The 20,506-nt window shown below is 31.6% G+C and overlaps 2 protein-coding genes and 1 long non-coding RNA gene across 6 annotated transcripts; 2 read left to right on the top strand and 1 right to left on the bottom strand.

Annotated features, from left to right (window-relative positions):
• The first annotated feature begins 4,474 nt into the window (after nucleotides 1-4,474).
• Nucleotides 4,475-12,813, top strand: LOC105788985 (lactoylglutathione lyase). 4 transcript variants are annotated; one of them, XM_052627591.1, is made up of 8 exons: nucleotides 4,475-4,656; nucleotides 4,755-4,816; nucleotides 5,065-5,125; nucleotides 5,277-5,356; nucleotides 5,639-5,709; nucleotides 5,973-6,062; nucleotides 12,376-12,486; nucleotides 12,564-12,813. In XM_052627591.1, exons 1-7 carry the CDS (start codon nucleotides 4,561-4,563, stop codon nucleotides 12,462-12,464), a joined length of 549 nt encoding a protein of 182 aa, XP_052483551.1. In that variant the 5' UTR covers nucleotides 4,475-4,560; the 3' UTR covers nucleotides 12,465-12,486; nucleotides 12,564-12,813. The 4 variants fall into 4 exon arrangements, with proteins under 4 accessions (XP_052483551.1, XP_052483550.1, XP_012471606.1 ...); XM_052627590.1 differs by lacking the exon at nucleotides 12,376-12,486 and adding an exon at nucleotides 6,177-6,287 and having other exon boundaries at nucleotides 4,476-4,656; XM_012616152.2 differs by lacking the exons at nucleotides 12,376-12,486; nucleotides 12,564-12,813 and adding exons at nucleotides 6,177-6,287; nucleotides 6,365-6,576 and having other exon boundaries at nucleotides 4,476-4,656.
• Nucleotides 12,814-14,942: 2,129 nt separating this feature from the next.
• LOC105788989 (uncharacterized) lies at nucleotides 14,943-17,334 on the top strand. The gene is made up of 5 exons (XR_008193753.1): nucleotides 14,943-15,421; nucleotides 15,685-15,718; nucleotides 16,081-16,283; nucleotides 16,683-16,959; nucleotides 17,069-17,334. It is a non-coding gene; the product is annotated as an uncharacterized LOC105788989 (long non-coding RNA).
• Nucleotides 17,335-17,436: 102 nt separating this feature from the next.
• Nucleotides 17,437-19,951, bottom strand: LOC105788988 (serine carboxypeptidase-like). The gene is made up of 8 exons (XM_012616157.2): nucleotides 19,578-19,951; nucleotides 19,110-19,278; nucleotides 18,755-19,018; nucleotides 18,525-18,675; nucleotides 18,354-18,442; nucleotides 18,005-18,263; nucleotides 17,787-17,920; nucleotides 17,437-17,700 (listed from the first exon to the last, which is right to left on the bottom strand). The coding sequence occupies exons 1-8, from the start codon at nucleotides 19,901-19,903 to the stop codon at nucleotides 17,578-17,580; spliced, it is 1,515 nt and encodes a 504-aa protein (XP_012471611.2). The 5' UTR covers nucleotides 19,904-19,951; the 3' UTR covers nucleotides 17,437-17,577.
• Between the last annotated feature and the right edge of the window lie 555 nt (nucleotides 19,952-20,506).

The following is a 20,506-nucleotide window of genomic DNA, read 5'->3' on the forward strand; positions in this document are numbered from 1 at the left end:
GTTAATGTTATGAATTGATATGGTTAGTTGTGGTTTAAATATGCAAGTGGGTAAGTTAATATAATGAATGTATTGTTGTAAGTTGAGTATATGAAACCGACATATGATTGATGATTATTTAGGTGTCCAAATGCCTTACTATATAGCCACAAGTTTCGCTAATGGAATTAATGTATATATATTACGATATGATGTTTTATAATAGTAAAATATGTTTGGTTAGTTGGTTAAGTGGTACACATGTAAAAATTTTATAAATTTATGACATATGGTTTGAATTTGGTTTTCATGTGTTAGTTTGATTAAACATTTTGATGTGGATTGGCTTTATGATTCATATATTCGAATCTAGTATAAATGATTCGTGGACATTCGAGTTTAGTAATGTTACAAATGTAATTTTATTCTTTGGTGAATAAAAGGTGATAAATGATTGTGCTGGATTGTGTCTTTTACGGTAATGCCTCTTTACCCTAATCCGGCGACAGATATAGATTAGGGGTGTTACAAATTAGACCTATTTAAAATATGTGTCTGGCTCAGACTTGAACATTCAAGGCCCAAGTCCAGCCCAACCCAACTCGTTTTTAAGCTTATAATACTTTATATTATGTTATTTTTATATATTATGCAATTTAATATGCATTAAAAAAAATAAATCTATGCTACATATATAATACCATATAAAAAATAAATCTAATATAAACATTAAAATAGTGTTAAGATGACTACATAAAAATTTCAATAAATAAAAAATATATAAAATTGTTAAATATTAAATTAAAACAATATAAATATATATTTTTTAAATTTAAAAATAATATGGGCGGACCTAAGATGGGTTTGGGTTAGTCTTTTGTGAAAGGGCGGGCTTGGACAAAATTTTATGCCTATATTTCAAGCCGGACTAAGCTTGGACAAACATAAATTATATTAATATCATGCTTAGACCCGATTCGACCACAAGCACCTCTAGTTATACTGATTTATTTTGGAAATGTGAATTTTATAAGTTAGAATAAGGTTAGAGGTTCTTTTCCCTGATAATGAAATAATGTTAGAGTTAGAAGATTAGAAACACAATGAATTAAGGGATTTAATTATTAAATTTTGTTTGATTAGTAAGAAATAAGAAAGAGATTATATAAAAAGAATTGATTCCGTGTAAAGGGGAAAAGATTTTTTTTTTTTTTTTTTTGTAGTTACTTGAAGTTTGTCTCATTATTTTAAATATTAAGATTTAAAAAAAAATTAAGGTGGGTTAAAATTTAAGCTATGAAGAGTACACTTGCTTATGAGTCGGGTAATTTGTCCAAGTTCGAAGGTCCATTCGAAAATGAAAGGGTTTTAACAAAATACGAGACTTGAAAAATAGATTTAGACAAATTTTAAGGCTTAGTTTTTATATGGGTTGAGTCTTGGGCAAAATTTTTTACTTAAGCTTGGCCCAGCCCGAATATTGTTATAAAATAATATTATATTGATTATATATATTAAATAATATTTATATTTATATTAAATCACTAACCCAATAACAATTAAATCACCCAAAACCTAAAAAACTTACCCGACTAAATAACCCAACCCAAAATATAAAATTTTAAAATTTATATTTAATACAATAAAATGCTTATTATATTTATTTTTTAATACAATGAAACATGCATTATATTTATAGTGTTTTAAATATTTTTAATGTGTCGAAAATTTTCATTTTAGGATTTTTAGTGCATTTAGTATATTATATTTTTAAAAATTAATTTAAAATAAAATTAATCTAAAATAAGCACATTTTTCAAGCCGAACCGAACCTAAACTTAAAAATTGATCTAAATATATTAGATGAATTAGACTCAAACTTAAGTGTTGATACCTCTTATGTAGTAAATTAAAGAAGGATAAGTCAGAAAACGACTGCAATAAAAAAATAAAATAAAAGTAGTTGTGGGGATAATTTATATATATAATAAGGGTTGATTAAGAACTTATAAATTATCAAGAGCATTTTTATATATAAAAATAAATATTATTTTAAGCGTAATATTTTTTATAACTTTTTGAATTTAGGAACAAATATATATTCTATTCATCATTTTAATTTCAACTAAAATAAAATATAATTAAAAAACTAATGAATAATTTGTGACTATCAAAAAGATCAAAGATGAATAGTTTAGAACCCCGTGTGATGGCCTGGTGTGGTATGAGTTCGAGCCGCACTAGTCTATTTCTTGTTCGGGCATTAAAAAAATAAATAGTTTAATGTATTTAATTGGAGTAGGAGAGTAATTTAATGAAATCAAATAAGACAAAATGAGAGAGCAAGCCATAATTGACCCCTTTTTTAATTCAAAGTTGGAGACTGGCAGAAAACAACTATTTGATCAAATAAATATTATTTTCTAAACATCCCACATGAAATCTACTTAAATTGTTATACTCTTTTGAGTATTTATACTTTTAGGATTTTTTTATTGAAAAATTCAGGTCATGATTACTATTACATTTAAAATTATTGTTAAAGGTTTGACTTTTATTTGTTAAAGGTTATCAAAAATTATTTTAATCAAGTATTTGATAATTAAATTTATTGAAATGTGTTGAGTGTTTTCTTCTGTGTCTACTCAGATAGATTAATTCTATATATTTATATGATACGGTCGTTGTTCATAGATATAACATATTAGGTAGGTCTCCATGCATGATGATACGTACTCTACCTGAGGGTTAACATGTGTATACTCGAAGTGAGTCCACATACTACGCATGTGTGATCCCATATAGAGTACGGGTCAAGACCCAACGATCTAACGAATCAATGAGTTAATAATAGTTAATATCATAACAAAATGAGAATAATATTGGAAGAAAAGTAGAAGGGATTTAATTATTAAAGGAGATGCTTGAATTTTGTCTCGTTATCTTAAACAGAGATTTTTTTAAAGGAACAAAACAAGTAAGGTGAATTAAATTTTGAGTTAGGATATTTTTGTTTACGAGAGAAAATAAATAAAAGAAGGACGAGTCGAAAAGACAGCAAATTTTTTATTATAAAAATTAGACAGCCAAGAAATATTTCTCAAATTGAACGTATTATTTTTACTTAATTTATTTTAATTCAAATTTGGAGACTGGATCAAATAAATATTATTTTTCTCATTGTTTTTCTCATTCACATTACCCACATGAAAGAAGTTTAAATATAACTTAAGTTGCTATACTCTTTTCATATTTAGAATTTAATTTAATTTTTTAATTTTAGGATTTTTAATTTTTTAAATTTAAAATTTAGGTGTTAATTATTAAAATCGCTATAATTATTATGTTATATTCGTTAAAGAAACATTTTAACATAAAAAATATTCATAATCAAAGAAATACCATTATAATAGAATTTTTTAAATATTAAAAATTAAACTTATATTTTGTTTTGAAATGTAAATCCATTAATTCATTCAATGAATGGAACCGTACAATTTAGAGAAGAAAAAAAGTAAACACTTGTCGTAGATGGTGAAAGACGAGCTCCATCAATACAACAAAGGCTTTAGCCTCAGCATTAATAGAACATTATGACACGTTGACAATTGACATATTCAGAGTGATTGCAAGCACTTAATACGATAAGGAAATCAGCCCCGGATGGTCCAAAGCAGCGAGCAAAAATCGACAAAAGAATTTAGCATTCACCAAACTAGAGAGGACGACAACAAAATCATTCCTAAAATCACTTGTAAAACTAAGATTACATGTATAAGCAAGACTAAAAAATGTACTACAAGAGCAAACAAAAGCTTCTAAAACTGAAGACTCATTAAATAATGGAAAAACAAACAAAAAAGTAAAAAACTTAAGACAACACAGGTCCAAATCGACGCATGAAATCATTTATTATTTTGAAATACTCTCAAAACATAAACAAATTAATTAAGAAGTTAACGAAGAGTCATCCACTTTTCCAAAAAAAATTATTGGTGGCCGGTGGAGTTTTAGCGAATAACAAACACCACCATCTGTCCATCACAACTTGTGAAGACAACAAAGATACCTACAAAATAAATCTGCAAACTGAAAAGAAAGAAGACGTGTAATGAATGAGAAGAATAAAGAAAGAAAATATTAATGGAAGAAGAAAAAGGCAAGCGATAACCAGCCTGAAAGCTGACACCGCCGCTGAACAAAACAAAATTGAACTTACATTTTTAAATCTAGAAAGTAAAGAGATTAAATTATTAAAAAAACTAAATTTCAAATATATGAAAAAAATTTAACTAATCAACCATAAAACATTATTACCATTCAACCATATTTTTTATAATATTAACAATAATTTACAACAATGTCATCAAACTTTTTGTTTTAGGCAACGGCGGCTAGTTTCCTCTCTCTCTCTCTCTCTCTCTCTCGGCATCACCTTTTTCACACTCATTTTTTTTCCACATCTTCAAAGCCTCTATATAAGCATAAGCAATCCTTCACTTTTAACACAACTCCACTGACTTTCCCTCATTTCACTCTTAAACTCTAAACCCCAACTCTCCAGATTACATATTGCAAACAATGGCGTCATTGGATTCAAAAGAATCACCTGCCAATAACCCAGGCCTTCATTTTCCCCCTGATGAAGCCACCAAAGGCTACATCATGCAGCAAACCGTAAGTTCCTGTTTTGGATGTTTACAATATGTACATTGCTATGCCTTTCAAGGGAATTTATGTAATGTTTTTTTTTTTTTTTTTTTTGGGTTTTGCAGATGTTTCGTATTAAGGATCCAAAGCGCACTCTTGAATTTTATAGTCGTGTTTTAGGCATGAAGTAAGTTATATTTCTCTTCTTTTCTTAATTTAAGCTGTTTTGTATTATAAAGTTAAATAAATATCTTTTGAAGTCAAAATAAAAAGTATTTTTGAGTTAAATTATCTATTATTTTCTTATTTATCTCTTCTAAACTTGTTTATAAACACTTTTATTATAGAATCTATTTTCAAAATTGATTATTTCTAAAATCAAACACTTATATTTGATTTGATTGTTAATGGAATCTATGAATACATCCTTTTCAGGTTGCTTAACAAAGTGGATGTTCCATATATGAAAATGACATTGTATATGATGGGATATGAGGTAAAACTGATTTAATTATATTGCAAGAAATTGTATTCTTATTGGTCTCATTTCCTTGTGCTATCATCTTTCGCTTATTGGTTTTGGGTGCCACCATTTGGGTAAATTTAATTATGTTTGATTCTAAAAGCATGTGTTCCCTTGGATGTAGGATGTTTCATCAGCACCAAGTGACCCAGTTGAGAAAACTATTTGGACATTTGGAAGACCAGCTACTATGGAACTAACACAGTAAGAATACATTATTTTTAGAAAATGAAAAATTAACCCACCTTTTGATTTAGCAAAGTTATCATTTTCCTGTACGGGATTGTTAGATTCGAATCGGTTCGATCGATTACATCGATAAAATATTGATTGACCGTGTAAAAGAGTTGTTGAAAGATCATTTTAAATTGAATTTAAGCTAGTTTAAATATTTAATTTTTTGGGTTTTGTTTTTTTTATCTTGAACTAATTAAATCAGCAACCAATTTTTACAACACTGATTTAATAGTTTAACGTTTGCTACAGCTTTTGGGGTACCGAAAACGATCCTGAATTCAAAGGATACCACGATGGGAATTCAGAACCTATTGGCTTTGGTATGCATAGTTTTTGCCTCTTTTGCGACGTTATTCTTCCAAGTGTTTACATTTATAAATTAGAAGCTGAGACATTTTGATGGCATATACAATTCGTTTGTTTTGCCTTATTGAACTCCAATAGGAGAAAATAATTATAATATATGTATTAATTGCCGTCCTTAAAATATATGAGAAAACTTTAGATAAAAAAAAAAACCAGTATTACCATGCCACATACATGGTTGTATCTGATATTCACCTTCGAATGTATTCCTTTCCAGGGCACATTGGCATCACTGTGGATGACATGTACAAGGCCTGCGAGAGATTTGAAAGTCTTGGAGTAGAATTTGTCAAAAAACCAAGCGATGGTAAATCATCTCATCTATATTAGTAACCAAAGTTATGTCTGAAATATTTCCTTTTGGATTTTTGTTTTTTAAAATTGCATCAATTCATGCCTCGTTTGCCAATCTGATTTATAGGTTTTGCATTCATCAAGGACCCTGATGGTTATTGGATTGAAATCTTTGATTTGAAAGGAATTAGACAAATAGTTAACAGTTTAGCTTGAGTTAATGCTTCACCAAATTCAGGTAACTTTTTATTGCTCATCATTTTTGTACATCATTGTAAATCGATCTGATACATTTCGGTGTTGATGTCGATGCAGGAAACAATGATATGGCATATGTTGTAGATTCCAATGTCTACTCCCATACATTAATTCCTTTGCTTTCCGAAACTTGTCGAGGGACAAACTCAAGTGAAATCTTAATTGAAGCACATTTCATTCTAGTTGTGTTCATGTTTTCTTCACGTTTGATATGTATAACAAATAATGTGAAAATAAAGAATTTTGTAAGAGAAATTTCAACCTTCAAATTTACTAAATTCTATTTAAATTACATATAAATTTGTATGCCAATATATCATGTATACAAAGTCATGAATGAAGTAGAAAAATAAGTGATGAAAATGCAAAAACTTCCAATGGTTGAATCATTGAATGGGGCAAAGCAAAAGTATTTTCTTTGAAATGATACTCTTGAATAAAAATACGAGACGTTACACATTTTTATTGGATGTCGGTATTTTTGGAGTAAAATAAAACAAAATGATACTTCATGTATCAAAATGAGAAAAAAGTTCAAATACCAAAGTGAGAAAATAATATAATTCAAGAATTAAATTATGACTTAAGCCTTAATTAGTAAGGTGGAGAAACTTGAGCACTTTTATGAATTTGTTAACAATATTAGTACTATCATCTATCAACGGTCAATACTATTAACACTTTAAAAGTTGCCATTAAAAGCGTTATCAATTTAGACCTACTAATAACATTATAAAAAGTAAATAATCAAATTATATCAAATTAAAGTAAAGAATTAAATTTCAAATTTTAAATAGTTAAGCGGACTAAAACTGGAATTAGACCATAAAACAAAACATATGAAAACTTCACAATAGAAATTGCTCTACTCTTTGCCCTCACCTACGCCCCATGCGAAGGGATTGTATGAAACTGTCATCCCTATCACTTCCCAATAGGAGAATGACAAATTAAATTGTTCCTCTTAATTTTTGGCCTACAATTGACAAAATGGAATTATCAAAAACAACTCTTCAAAAGCCATTTTTGTTAGATAACCACTCATCAAACTGAAAACTCATAGGTTAGATTAGGATATCAGTCTCGAATTTGAGATTTAATTTTATATTTTAATTAGTTTGTATATCCGCAATATACAAATTGATAGTGTATATTATTTAAAAATTAAATTAATTAAAAATTTTAACGTATAATATTATTATTTAAAATTCATATAGTAGAGTATGGTGTGACTATCAACGATGAATGGTTAATCTGCTTAATGCATTTATTAATTTTTAATTCAAGTCAGTAATTCAATGAAATAAAATAAAAATCCCTAAAACATCACCATTGAAACATTCTGTTAAGTATGACTCCTATTTTCAGTCAAATTTGAGAAATAATCTTTTAGTTAAACTCTGTTTATTTGTTTCAGTCAAACACGATTAATTTAGATTATTTTATTATTATTTGACATGTGAATTTAGCCTATAAATAGGCTCTTTCACAACCTTAGTAAAAACACCCATTAGAGATTAGAACTCATAACACATTTAGAGAATTTTTGTGTTTACGTTTTGAGAGTTCTTTGTTTTCGGGTTTTCGGGGTTTAGTTTTTATCTCCATCTTTTGTACTCTTCGTTTTTTTTGCCATTATAGTAAAATTATCTTTACCCGTGGTTTTTTATCCTCTTTGGAGGGGTTTTCCATGTTAAATTTGTGTGTTCAATTTCTCAATTTATTCCGCTATTTTTGTTACTTGTTGCTTTAATCGGGACGATCCCTAACAAGTGGTATCAGAGCTAGTTCAAATTTCATAGATCAGCCCGTTCAGAGATGGCAGCAACAAGGTTTGAAATTGAGAAGTTCAATGGTGAGACAAATTTCAATTTGTGGCAAGTTCGGATGATGGCAATCCTAGTTCAAAACGGCTTGAAAAAGGTTGTTACAGGGAAAAAGCCTGAGAATCTAAATCAAATAGAATGGGAAGAGCTTGATGAAAAGTCCTTGTCTGCAATCCAGTTGTGCCTCGCGAATACGGTATTGCAGGAGGTCTTGATGGAGAAGACCTCATCCGCCTTGTGGCAAAGGTTAGAAACTCTTTATGCGACTAAGTCTTTGGCTAACCGTTTAGTGTTGAAACAACGTCTATTTACGTTTCGCTTGAACGAATGTGAGCTTCTTAGAGATCACATCAGTTAATTCATTACTCTTTTAAATTATTTAAAGAACGTTGAGGTTCATATTGATGATGAAGATCAAGCTATTCTATTATTGTGCTCTTTACCCCCTTCATACAAGTCTTTCAGGGAGACCCTGAAATATGGCAGAGATAAAATCTCGTTTGAAGATGTGAAGGGTCATTTGTTGAGCAGAGACAAACTCGACAATAAGCTTCATTTGGATAGCAAGGCAGATAGGCAAGCTTCCGTTTTGGAAGCATCAAAGAAACGAGACAAAAGGTGTCGCTATTGTAAAAAGTTAGGTCACGTCAAAGCAGATTGTTATAAACTGCAAAATAAAAGAGCTGCTGAGAGTAACGAGGAAGATGTAGCTGGTACTAATTTGATCGATGAAAGCGGTGATGATTTCTTGTTAGTGTCAACGAGCGATAACTCCAAGCTCATGTTCGAGTGGATCCTAGATTCGGGATGTTCTTTCCACATGTGTCCCAATAGAGAATGGTTCTCCACATACAGTTCGGTTGAAGGTGGAGTTGTGCGCATGGGAAATGATTCATCTAGTAAGGTAATTGGTATTGGTACTGTTAAAATTAGGATACACGATGGGACGATTAGGACACTCTCAGATGTCAGGTATGTACCTGATTTACGAAAGAATCTCATCTCCTTAAGTATTTTAGACTTGAAAGGATGAAGAATCAACATCGAGTCAAACGGCATTAAAGTATCTCATGGAGCTCTCATTTTGTTAAAAGGTAAAAGAACTGGCAGTCTTTATATTCTGGAAGGTTCTACAGTGACCGGTGAAATCGGACGTCCCTCGTCCATTACAGAGTCGAAGTCAACTTATTTGGAGCAGAGGCAACTTGGTCATAGGAGGGAAAAATGTATAACCGTTTCGTTGAAGAGAGGTTCTCTTTTGGGTGCAGGTTTTGAAAAGTTAGGGCACTGTGTTCGTGAAAATCAGACCCGGATTAGTTTTGATTTGGCAGTGTACAAGTCGAAGGCTAGAAGTCTTCCAGTTTCTAAGCACAGATTCGACTCAGTTGATTCCCTGCATAGTTCAAGATAGGCTCGTGGCGAGCTTTGGCAAAAATGGCGTTGTGGAAATATGAGTCAAGGTGGAGATTTGTTAAGTATGACTCCTATTTTCAGTCAAATTTGAAAAATAATCTTTTAGTTAAACTCTGTTTATTTGTTGCAGTCAAACACTGATTAGTTTAGATTATTTTATTATTATTTGACATGTGAATTTTAGCCTATAAATAGGCTCTTTCACAACCTTAGTAAAAACACCCATTAGAGATTAGAACTCATAACACATTTAGAGAATTTTTATGTTTACGTTTTGAGAGTTATTTGTTTTCGGGTTTTCGGGGTTTAGTTTTTATCTCCATCTTTTGTACTCTTCGTTTTTTTTTTTGCCATTATAGTAAAATTATCTTTGCCCGTGATTTTTTATCCTCTTTGGAGGGGTTTTTTCACGTTAAATTTGTGTGTTCAATTTCTCAATTTATTCCGCTATTTTTGTTACTTGTTGCTTTAATCGGGACGATCCCTAACACATCCAAAGAACAAGAACGACGAAACTAAGTATTTTTTTAAAAACAAAAGTAGGACATCTTTATTGAAGTAAGGCAACGACGTTTTATATTAAAAACAAAAAGATAACTAAATAAAATATAATTTCTAAAACTTGAAAGAAAACATCAAAGGAAAAAACATAACTTCCAACCACATTTGAACTTTCCTAATCTAAAATTCAGAATACTAACATGAAAAGCTCCCAAACAAGTTAGTTTATAAAATATGAGAAAATGAGAGCAAGCCATAGTTGACTGTTTTCTTTTTAATTTAATTCAAAGTTGGAGGCTGGCAGAAAACTACAACAATTTCATTAAATAAATATTATTTTATAAACATATCTTTACGTCAATAAGTTCAATCTTTCTCCTTTATTAGTTTAGAATTTTAAATCTGTTTAATAAAACTATATTCTAATATTCAAACATTCAAAGTTAGCTATTTTTATAGCGTTATAAAATTTACAAAAATGTAATCAAACCTTTTGTTTTAGTCAACAGCAGCTAGTTGCACCTCTCTCTCTCTCTCTCTCTCTCTCTCTCTCTCTCTCTCTCTTTCAACAGCAAAGCCTCTATATAAGCATAAGCACTCCTTCACTTTCAACACAACTTCACTAACTTTCCCTTATTTCACTCTTAAACTCTAAACCCCAACTCTCCAGATTTCATATTGCAAACGATGGCGTCATTGGATTCAAAAGAATCACCTGCCAATAACCCAGGCCTTCATTTTCCCCCTGACGAAGCCACCAAAGGCTACATCATGCAGCAAACCGTAAGTTCCTGTTTTGGGTGTTTACAATACGTACATTGCTATGGCTTTCAAGGGAATTTATGTAATGTTTTTCTTTTCTTTTGGGTTTTGCAGATGTTTCGTATTAAGGATCCAAAACGAACTCTTGAATTCTATAGTCGTGTTTTGGGCATGACGTAAGTTATATTTATCTTCTTTTCTTAATTTAAGCCGTTTTGCATTATAAAGTTAAACAAATATCTTTTGAAGTCAAAGTGAAAAGTATTTTTAAGTTAAACTATCTATTTTTCTTATTTATCTCTTCTAAACTTGTTTATAAACACTTTTATTATAGAATTTATTTTCGAAATTGATTATTTCTAAAATCAAACACTTGTATTTAATTTGATTGTTAATGGAATCTATGAATACATCCTTTTTCAGGTTGCTTAACAAAGTGGATGTTCCATATATGAAAATGACATTGTATATGATGGGATATGAGGTAAAACTCATTTAATTGTATTGCAACAAATTGTCTCCTTATTGGTCTCATTTCATCGTGCTATCATCTTTCACTTATTGGTTTTGGGTAAATTTAATTATGTTTGATTCTAAATGCATGTGTTTCCTTGGATGTAGGATGTTTCATCAGCTCCAACTGACCCAGTTGAGAAAACTATTTGGACATTTGGAAGACCAGCAACTATGGAACTGACACAGTAAGAATACATTATTTAGAAAATGAAAATTTAAACCACCTTTTGGTTCGATAAAGTTATCATTCTTCTGTCTTATGGCTTCTTTAGCACATGGTTATCAAAATCGAATGAGATCGGTCGATTACACCGATAAAATATTGATCGAATCGAGTAAAAAAAACTATTAAAAGATTATTTTAAATTGAATTTGATCTGGTTTAAATGTTTAACTTTTTGCTTTATGGTTTGATGCTATTTTGTAATTGATCTTTCTCTTTTTCTACTAAAAAAATTTTAAAAGTTTTTTTTTTATCTTGTAATCGCTGAACCAATTAAATCAGGAACCAATGATTTAGTTGATTTGATCATATGTCCGGTTTTTACAATATTGATTTAATAGTTTAATGTTTCCTACAGCTTTTGGGGTACCGAAAACGATCCCGAGTTCAAAGGATATCACGATGGGAATTCGGAACCTATTGGATTTGGTATGCATAGTTTTTGCCTCTTTTATGATGTTATTCTTCCAAGTGTTTACGTTTATAAATTAGAAGTTGAAACATTTTGATGGCATATACCATTCTTTTGTTTTGCCTTATTGAACTCCAATAGTGATTGTGATAGGGGAAAATAATCATAACACATGTATTAATAGCCGTATCTGATATTCATCTTCAAATGTATTCCTTTTTCAGGGCACATCGGCCTTACCGTGGATGACTTGTACAAGGCATGCGAGAGATTTGAAAGTCTTGGAGTGGAATTTGTCAAAAAACCAAGTGACGGTAAGTCATCTCATCTATATTAGCAATGAAATATTTCCTTTCGGGATTTTTGTTTTTAAAAATGCATCAATTCATGCCTTATTTGCCAATCTGATATATAGGTTTTGCATTCATCAAGGATCCTGATGGTTATTGGATTGAAATCTTTGATTTGAAAGGAATTAGACAAATAGTTAACAGTTTAGCTTGAGTTAATGCTTCACCAAATTCAGGTAACTTTTTATTGCTTACTATTTTTGTACATCATTGTAAATCGATCTGACACATTTCGATGTTGATATCGATGCAGGAAACAATGATATGGCATATGTTGTAGATTCCAATGTCTACTCTCATACGTTAATTCCTTTGCTTTCCGAAACTTGTCGAGGGACAAACTCAAGCGAAATCTTAAATGAAGCACATTTCATTCTAGTTGTGTTTGTGTTTTCTTCATGTTTGATATGTAGAACAAATAAGGTGAAAATAAAGAATTTTGTAAGAGAAAATTCAACCTTTATTAAATTCTATATAAATTACATTAAAAATTTGTATGCCAATCTATCATGTATGTGCTTTACGAAGTCATGAATGACGTAAAAAGTATAGTGATGAAAATGCAAAAACTTCAAATGGTTGATTCTGGGGCAAATTTTTAAAAATTAAAATATTTATAAAAGTAATATAAAAAATTGCATAATATTAACCCTTGATAAGTCAATGTATGTGACTAAATTTTACTTTACTTTTGTGTTTTTCTCTAATTTTATCTTACTTTGACTTTTTCACTATTTATTCGTTCCTATTAAACATTTAGAACAAATAAATCCAAAACTTAAACAGGTAAAGGTCTTCATGAAGCAACATACAGCTAATAATTTTCCTTCATAAAATAGAAATCAGTTATGCGTGCTTTGGTGTCACGAGAATGTAATATGTCAATTTTCTAACACAAGATTCAAAATAATCACACTAGCAATAACAATTTCTAAATAATAATACTAAATTTCTAGTCAATATTCAAGAAATTCAACATCATATAAATACAAATCAATCCTAATTTCTTAAAGGATTTGTATTAATCAACCTCTAAATTTTTACTCAATCAAGGTGTTAGTAATCTCATATAAATTAATATCCCAAATCATTCAATAAATAAAAAATCTTACGCAAAAATCTTAATCTATCATAAGAAAAATCACAATTCTAACTTTTAGATTCAATAAAACTTGAAAAGAAAAGAAGAATAGTTACCGAATCAGAGAGACCCACATGAAAGTATTGAAAGATTAATCTTACACAAATATGGGTCTAAAATTATACTCAACCTCTCCATATTTGTAAATGGTTAACCCAAGTCCATCCATATTATTAAAAATATATATATTTATATTACTTTAAATTTAATATGTAATAATTTTATATATTTTTATTTGTTAAAATTTTATATATAATCATCTTAGCTTTAATTTTTATGTGTTATAAATTACATAATACATAAAAATAGCATAATACAAAATATTACAAACTTAAAAAATGGGTCGGGTATAGTTGGGTTCGGGCCTTGAATGCTCAAGATGAAGCACAACTCATATTTTAAACAAACTTAATTTTTTTGCCTAAACCCTCCCAAATTTTTGGTGGGCCTTCAAGTTTGAACGGATAACCCAACCCATGAACAAATCTAATTGCTTAGGTCATAATATAGCCCTTGAATTATATTCATTTTTCGCTTTGGTATTTAATCCTTTTTCACTTTGATAGCTAAACCATAATTTTAACCTTAATTTACCGTAAAACAAAAAAATTCCCATTAAGAACATGTGATGTTGCACATTCTTATTAGATATCGGCAATTTTTTAGTAAAATAAGACAAAATCATACTTTAAATATCAAAATGAAAAAAAAGTTTAGACACCAAAATGAGAAAATGGTATAGTTCAAGAGTCAAATTATGACTTAAACCTTAATTAGCAAGGTGGCGAAACTTGAGCACTTTTTAATATTATCATCAATTAAGAGTTGATACTATTAACACTTCAAAAGTAACAATTAAAAGTGTTATCAATTTGAACCTACTAATAATATTATAATAATAGATGATTAAATTATATCAAATTGACTTCTTTACATTATATAGCACCCCATAGACACTATATTTGTTGCCAAAGTAACTAAGATTGGCTTATCTTTTAAAATTCAACTCAAGCGTCAAATATTTATCATATTATATAAACTTTTCATTTCTAAAGCATTCAAATATTTACCATCTGAAGTATAATCGAAACTGGTTCCGATCGGCTGCTCTACGAACCGAATGTTGGATTCCTGTGAAGGGACATTAAAATGTATCAAAGAAAATCATGGAATTCTATTAGATACCCTGTCCCAACCATAGTCATTCCAGAAGTGACAAGTTTTTAGCTAGATGGAAAGGACCAATTTCATAAAACAGTGCTGCATTTGGGAAGTCCAGTCAGCCAAATCATTACATGCTCCCTTTTGCTGTTCCCAGATTTGAAGAAGTAAAAACATACTGCAAATTTAAGTCAGTTCAACAAAAGAATTTAAGACCCTTTTTAGCATGCATTGATATGTTCATCAATTTCCTCGGAAAAAAGTACTACTTTGGAAGCAACATATAAGAACCATGACATATTATACTCAATGTTCACTGCATATATATATATATATGTATGTATAAGTTGAATTCTGAAACGAGATCATTTTTCAAAATGAACTTTTGAAAGAAAGTTGAGGCCATTTCTTTTTGTGGGAGTGTTCATGATCTTTTGGGAGATTGCAGCAAATCCTGTTTGGTTTGTACACAGTTTGATGGAGCTCCACCCCACCCCAGTTGGGGACAAAGTTGCATAAACAGTAACTCAATAATTAGGAAACCCTGCACATCACCTTCTTCACTCTCATTTTCTTACATCTCAAAGCCCCCTTATCAACAAAAGTATCTCCGTTTTCAAAGCAAATTCATTCATTTTCAGTCATTTCAGTCAAAACTCTCAAAACTAAAGTTTGGATCTTTGTAGGATCAAACCTAGTTTAGGTTCTACTCAATGGCATCCATAGCCTCGAAAGAATTAGCTGCCAATACCCCTGGCCTTCATACTTCCCCTGACGAAACCAACAAAGGCTACTTGGTGCTGCAAACTGTAAGTTTCTCTCTCTTTTTTTGGTTTATGTTTTTTAAGGAATTTGTGTAATGCCTTTTGTTTTCATTTTCTTTTGGGTTGCAGATGTTTCAAATTAAGGATCCAAAAATCAGTCTTGATTTTTACTCTCGTATATTGGGCATGTCATAAGTTGTAGTACTTCATTTTTCTCTTTTTTATGGGTTTTTTTCCCTAATTTAGCAAAGTCTAGTGGTAGTCAGCTCGTTTTTATCTAATTTGACTTCTTTGTTGGCTGTTTATAGGTTGTGTCTAAATATCTGAAGTGTTTATACAAATGTAAGTACTACTTTCAACCTTTTTTGATTTGATAGTTAATGGATTCTATGAAAGCTCGTTTTCAGGTTGCTTAAGAGAGTGGCTGTTCCTGAATTGAAGTTCACCTTGTATTTTATGAGCTATGAGGTCAAATCCTTGATTAGTCTCATATCTTAGTGGCTCATTGTGCTAGCTAGTCGCATCTTTTAGTTGTCGGTTTTAGGTGTCCCCATTTTGGTAATAACAATGATGTTTGGTTCAAAATGCATGTTTTCCTTGGATGTAGGATGTTTCATTAGATTCAAGTGATCCAGTTGATAGAACAGTTAATCATCATTCCTATGCCTTGCAGTGTGTTTAACACTTGAATGTTTCCTATACAGTAATTGGGATACTGAAAGTGACCAGGAGTTCAAAGGATACCAAACCGGGAATTCAGAACCTTTAGGCTCTGGTATGAATAGTTTTTGCCTCTTGTAATATGTGGATTTTTGTTAAGCTTTGGCCTGCATTGCAACAAAAGACCAGCAGCAAATTCAGCTCAACTTCTGCAGCAACACTGTTCTGAAGTGAAGAAATGAAACTGGTCCGAATGCAACAACATATTTTGATTATTTTGTTCCTATGCAACTTTGTCTTTTTTCTTTGTAATTTGATAGCAAAGTTAGTAGGATTTGTTGGATGATTTGTATTGATGTTATGGCTGATATGTCAGCTTACTTTTTGTGTACAAGTTAGTATTGTTTTGTGATGTATTAAGTGGGAGCAGTTAAAACTGACCATTTGCTTTTGTAACATACATATATTTTCAAAATTTGAATGAATGACATTGAAGTTTTTCAGTTATTTTTTTGCTTAGTTCCTTATTCAGTTTTCTTGCTTCAATTGTTTTTGTTTTCTTTCTTGCTTAAAAAACCAACAATTTTGTATTGAAGGGGTTTTTGGGATTTCTTAGGAACTAAAAATGTCCTTTTGCCTTTTTCAGGACATATTGGCATCACCCTGGATGATACAATCAAGGCATGTGAGAGATTCCAACGCCTTGGAGTAGAGTTCAGCAAAAAACAATTATGTAAATCACATGGAGATTATTTAAGACTAGAGCATGCAAAAATTTTCTGAAAGTGCTTTTGTTCATGCCTAGTTTATCAATCTCATTTGTACGGTATGCATTCATCAGTGGTTACTGGACCGAAATCTGTGATATGACTACTATTGGAGAAGTAGTTAGATAATTTGCCTAAGTGCTTCACAAGCCTCAGGTAGCTTTTTTAGTATTTATTTTGCAAATCTATCTCAGCTTTGTGAAGCACTTAGGAAAATCTGTCTGTAGACCATTGCAAATCTATCTGATCCATACCGTTGATGCAGGAAACAACAATGGCATATGTTGCAGATTTCATTTGCCATCTCGGTTTCAGTGTGGCGGTATGTATTCCTATACATCATTTCTTCTGTTTCCGGAACTCATTGAGGGAAGAACTCAGCCCCACCTCCATGAAATCTTAATTGAACCACTTTTCATTCCAGTGTGTCTACGTTTTCTGCATGTCTGATATGTATCATCTATGTGATGGTAGAAACTTTCAACCATTGAATCATGGATATAATACTTTTTTGAGAACTTGTTTCTACAATTTAATCATGTTCGAAATTTGGCGTAATTGGATTTCTCTACTTTTATAATGTTGTAAATAGGTTCAATTATGTTTATGAAAAATTAAATGAGAAGAGGGAAGTTTGATCAGTCAATGCAAACTTTCTTTGTTAATGTTATGTATGCCACAATGGAGTGGACTGTGAAGAACAATGACACAAGCTGTAACAGTGCATTTAATCCACAATGATGAGGGAACTGTGTGAATAACTTGTGGGGTTCACTATTTAGGAGCAATCCTCTCGGCTGTTTCAGAGGAGGCTATTTCCCCATGCATCCATTTCTGCAACATCTGTAATGAAGCCTTTGGTTGATCCATTGGAACCATGTGACCAGCATCATGGACCTGCAATGGCCATCATCATTTTCATGGGGAGCAATTAAGAAACATTGAAAAGCACATGGAGAAAGGGTTGTTTCAGAGTTGCAGACCTTGAGGAAAGTGAGAGGACCATGGGTTTTCAGTTTCCCGGCTTCTACACCATCGACAACAAACGGAACAATAGGGGATGAACTGAAACCTTTCTGCCCGGACCATGTCATTGCATGAACCCACTTTGAATTCCCTAACCCGAGTCCGAAAAAACCACGAGTTTAGAAAGAGTATGATATGCATCAACTAAACATATCTAAAGGGAAGAGTGTCTCACCAAGCCAGTTACATATAAGGTCATACTCTCCAGCATATATGAGGACCTTTATGCCATCTTCAAGGAGAGAAGGGATACCAACTTCGAAGTTTCTCATCCAGTCCATAAGCATAGCTTCGTATACCACGCTGCTGCATGAGACAAAATCGATGTCTCCGACCCCGAGTGCTTCTCTAACTGATTTCAGGTTCAGGAATGTCTCGACGTCCGAGAAATCGTAACACATGTCTCCTTCACACTGCTTTCTAATGTCATAGTACTGAAAACATCGAAGTAAGTGAGAATTGTAAAATCTTGAACAGCTTATGCAATATATAATAACAAAGGATAAAAGTTTGTGCTATCTTACATTTACAGTACCAGCTATCCTCAATATCTGATTGAAGACATTGTTGCAGATTTCGTATGAATCCACACAAGAATCTCCACCATCGGAGCCTGGAATGGTAGTTGAGAACATGAATATCGATTCGCAAGAGGAAAAGGTATGGATATCGACATTAAAGCTAAGAGAAAGTACCACAGCTTTTGATTGCCTGCACACATGATGGAACCAACTTCTTGATATTGACATAATCAGATTGTGAAATCAGACTTGAGTTCAAAGCAAAATCTGGGTATGCTTGATACTGAATTTCGGGATTCGTTAGGCCATTACCGATGGCGAAACCCTGTTTCAACCATTTAAAGTTAACTGTAATGAGAAATCCATATTCAAATGGCATAGATGAAGTTTCAAGTGATGTGTACCTTAAGGTTGATATGAATTCCCCGCTTTGCTTTGTTTCCTTGGTGAACTCGAACGGCGAAAGCCGGAATATAATGCCCGGCATACGATTCTCCGGTTATGTAAAAGTCATTCTTAACATACTGAGGATGCTGCTTGAAAAAGGCCTGCAAAAAGTCGTACAAATCATTGCTGACACCGTTTTCATCATGACGAATGTCGGTATCATCTGAAGTGTAACTGAAACCGGTTCCAATCGGCTGATCTACAAACAGAATGTTCGATGCCTGCCAAGGGACGATAAATATGTGGATCCATAAGAAGGGAAAGGATAAATATCATAAAGAGTAAAGAAACTCATGGAATTCTATCAGATACCTTGTCCCAGCCATAGTCATTCCATAAAAGTGACAAGTTTTTAGCTAGATGGAAAGGGCCATTTTCATAAAACAATGCCAATTCACTGCTGCATCCTGGACCTCCAGTCAGCCAAATCACCACAGGGTCCTTCTTGCTGTTCCGGGATTCGAAGAAAAAGTAAAACATCCTGCAAGTTTTTGAAGAACGAGATCAATAATCCGAAACCAGTTTTATGCAAAGAACTAAGACCTGTTTAGCATACACTGATATGTCCATCATTTTCAAAACTTGTATATGCCAAGGTACCACTTTGGAAGCAACATATAAGAACCATGACATACATATTCAATGTTCATTGCATATATAAGTTGAATTGTGAAATGAGATCATTGCAGGGCACGTTTGTGCCACAATTTACTATCAACTGAAAGATATAAATGCTTACTAAAGCATACATATATATAACACTAAGAGCTGTTGGCTTACCTTGCAGATTTAGAATGTGGAAGCTTATAGTATCCAGCATGGTGAGCAAAATTTTGAATAGAAGGACCAGGAGCATCAATAACTGGGAATTTGAATTGCTTTTCAACAATCTTTGAAGGCTCATTTGTAAGGTCTTCATTGACACCTTCATTAGCAGCATGTCTTGGGAACAAATTAAGCCCTCGTATGAGCTTTTCTGCTTGTATTTTTGCAGTGGGAGATGAGTGAAGTTGGGTTTTCCATGGTGAAACAGCCTTGGCCAACAATGGTGAAACCAGCAAAAAAAGTGAAAGCAAAATGAGTTTTTCAAAGAAAGTTGAGGCCATTTCTTTTCTCTTTCTTTGTGGGGTCTTAATCTTTTTTGGGAGATTGCTGCAAAATTTTGTTTGGTTTATATAGAGTTTGATGGAACCACCTCCACTAGGGGACAAAGTCCATTGATTTTGCATGCTTAAGTCTTGAATAATCTCCATGTGATTTACATTATTGGTTTTTTTTTATTTTCTACTTTAGAAGTCTATATAGCATTAAATGTTGCGAGGAAATTGAAGAATATCTCAAATCTTTGGATCTATTTTTAGTCTTGAAGAATTTATCATATATTTAATATAAGGCTATGATTATGAATAGTATGAAATTAATATTTTACATAAACAATGACTTAATAATTTGTATTGATATTTTCTCATTAACAAGCAAAGGTAACTATAGTAACTCCTATATATAACCACCTTACACCTCCACTAACCCCACTTTTTCTCCATAATAGAATTCAAAGATTTCTACTTTGATCCTTACAATCATGAATTTTATTTATTTTTAAATAGCAAATAAACTATATTAATGAAATGAAAAAGTGGTCCATCAAGAATTTGGCTTCTATTTGCTACATATCATATTATTTAATTAGTTTACCTCACAAAATTAGC

This window comes from Gossypium raimondii, chromosome 2 (assembly GCF_025698545.1).
Source record: "Gossypium raimondii isolate GPD5lz chromosome 2, ASM2569854v1, whole genome shotgun sequence".
In the NCBI taxonomy this organism is placed as follows: domain Eukaryota; kingdom Viridiplantae; phylum Streptophyta; class Magnoliopsida; order Malvales; family Malvaceae; genus Gossypium; species Gossypium raimondii.

Coding starts and splice junctions, on each gene's coding strand:
- LOC105788985 (XM_052627591.1), top strand. CDS start 4,561: ATGGCGTCATTGGATTCAAAAGAATCACCTGCCAATAACCCAGGCCTT. Junction 5,126..5,276: donor TGTATATGATGGGATATGAG/GTAAAACTGATT, acceptor CCTTGGATGTAG/GATGTTTCATCAGCACCAAG. Junction 5,710..5,972: donor TTCAGAACCTATTGGCTTTG/GTATGCATAGTT, acceptor ATTCCTTTCCAG/GGCACATTGGCATCACTGTG.
- LOC105788988 (XM_012616157.2), bottom strand. CDS start 19,903: ATGGCCTCAACTTTCTTTGAAAAACTCATTTTGCTTTCACTTTTTTTG. Junction 17,921..18,004: donor CCTTATATGTAACTGGCTTG/GTGAGACACTCT, acceptor GACTCGGGTTAG/GGAATTCAAAGTGGGTTCAT. Junction 17,701..17,786: donor GTCCTCTCACTTTCCTCAAG/GTCTGCAACTCT, acceptor TGGCCATTGCAG/GTCCATGATGCTGGTCACAT.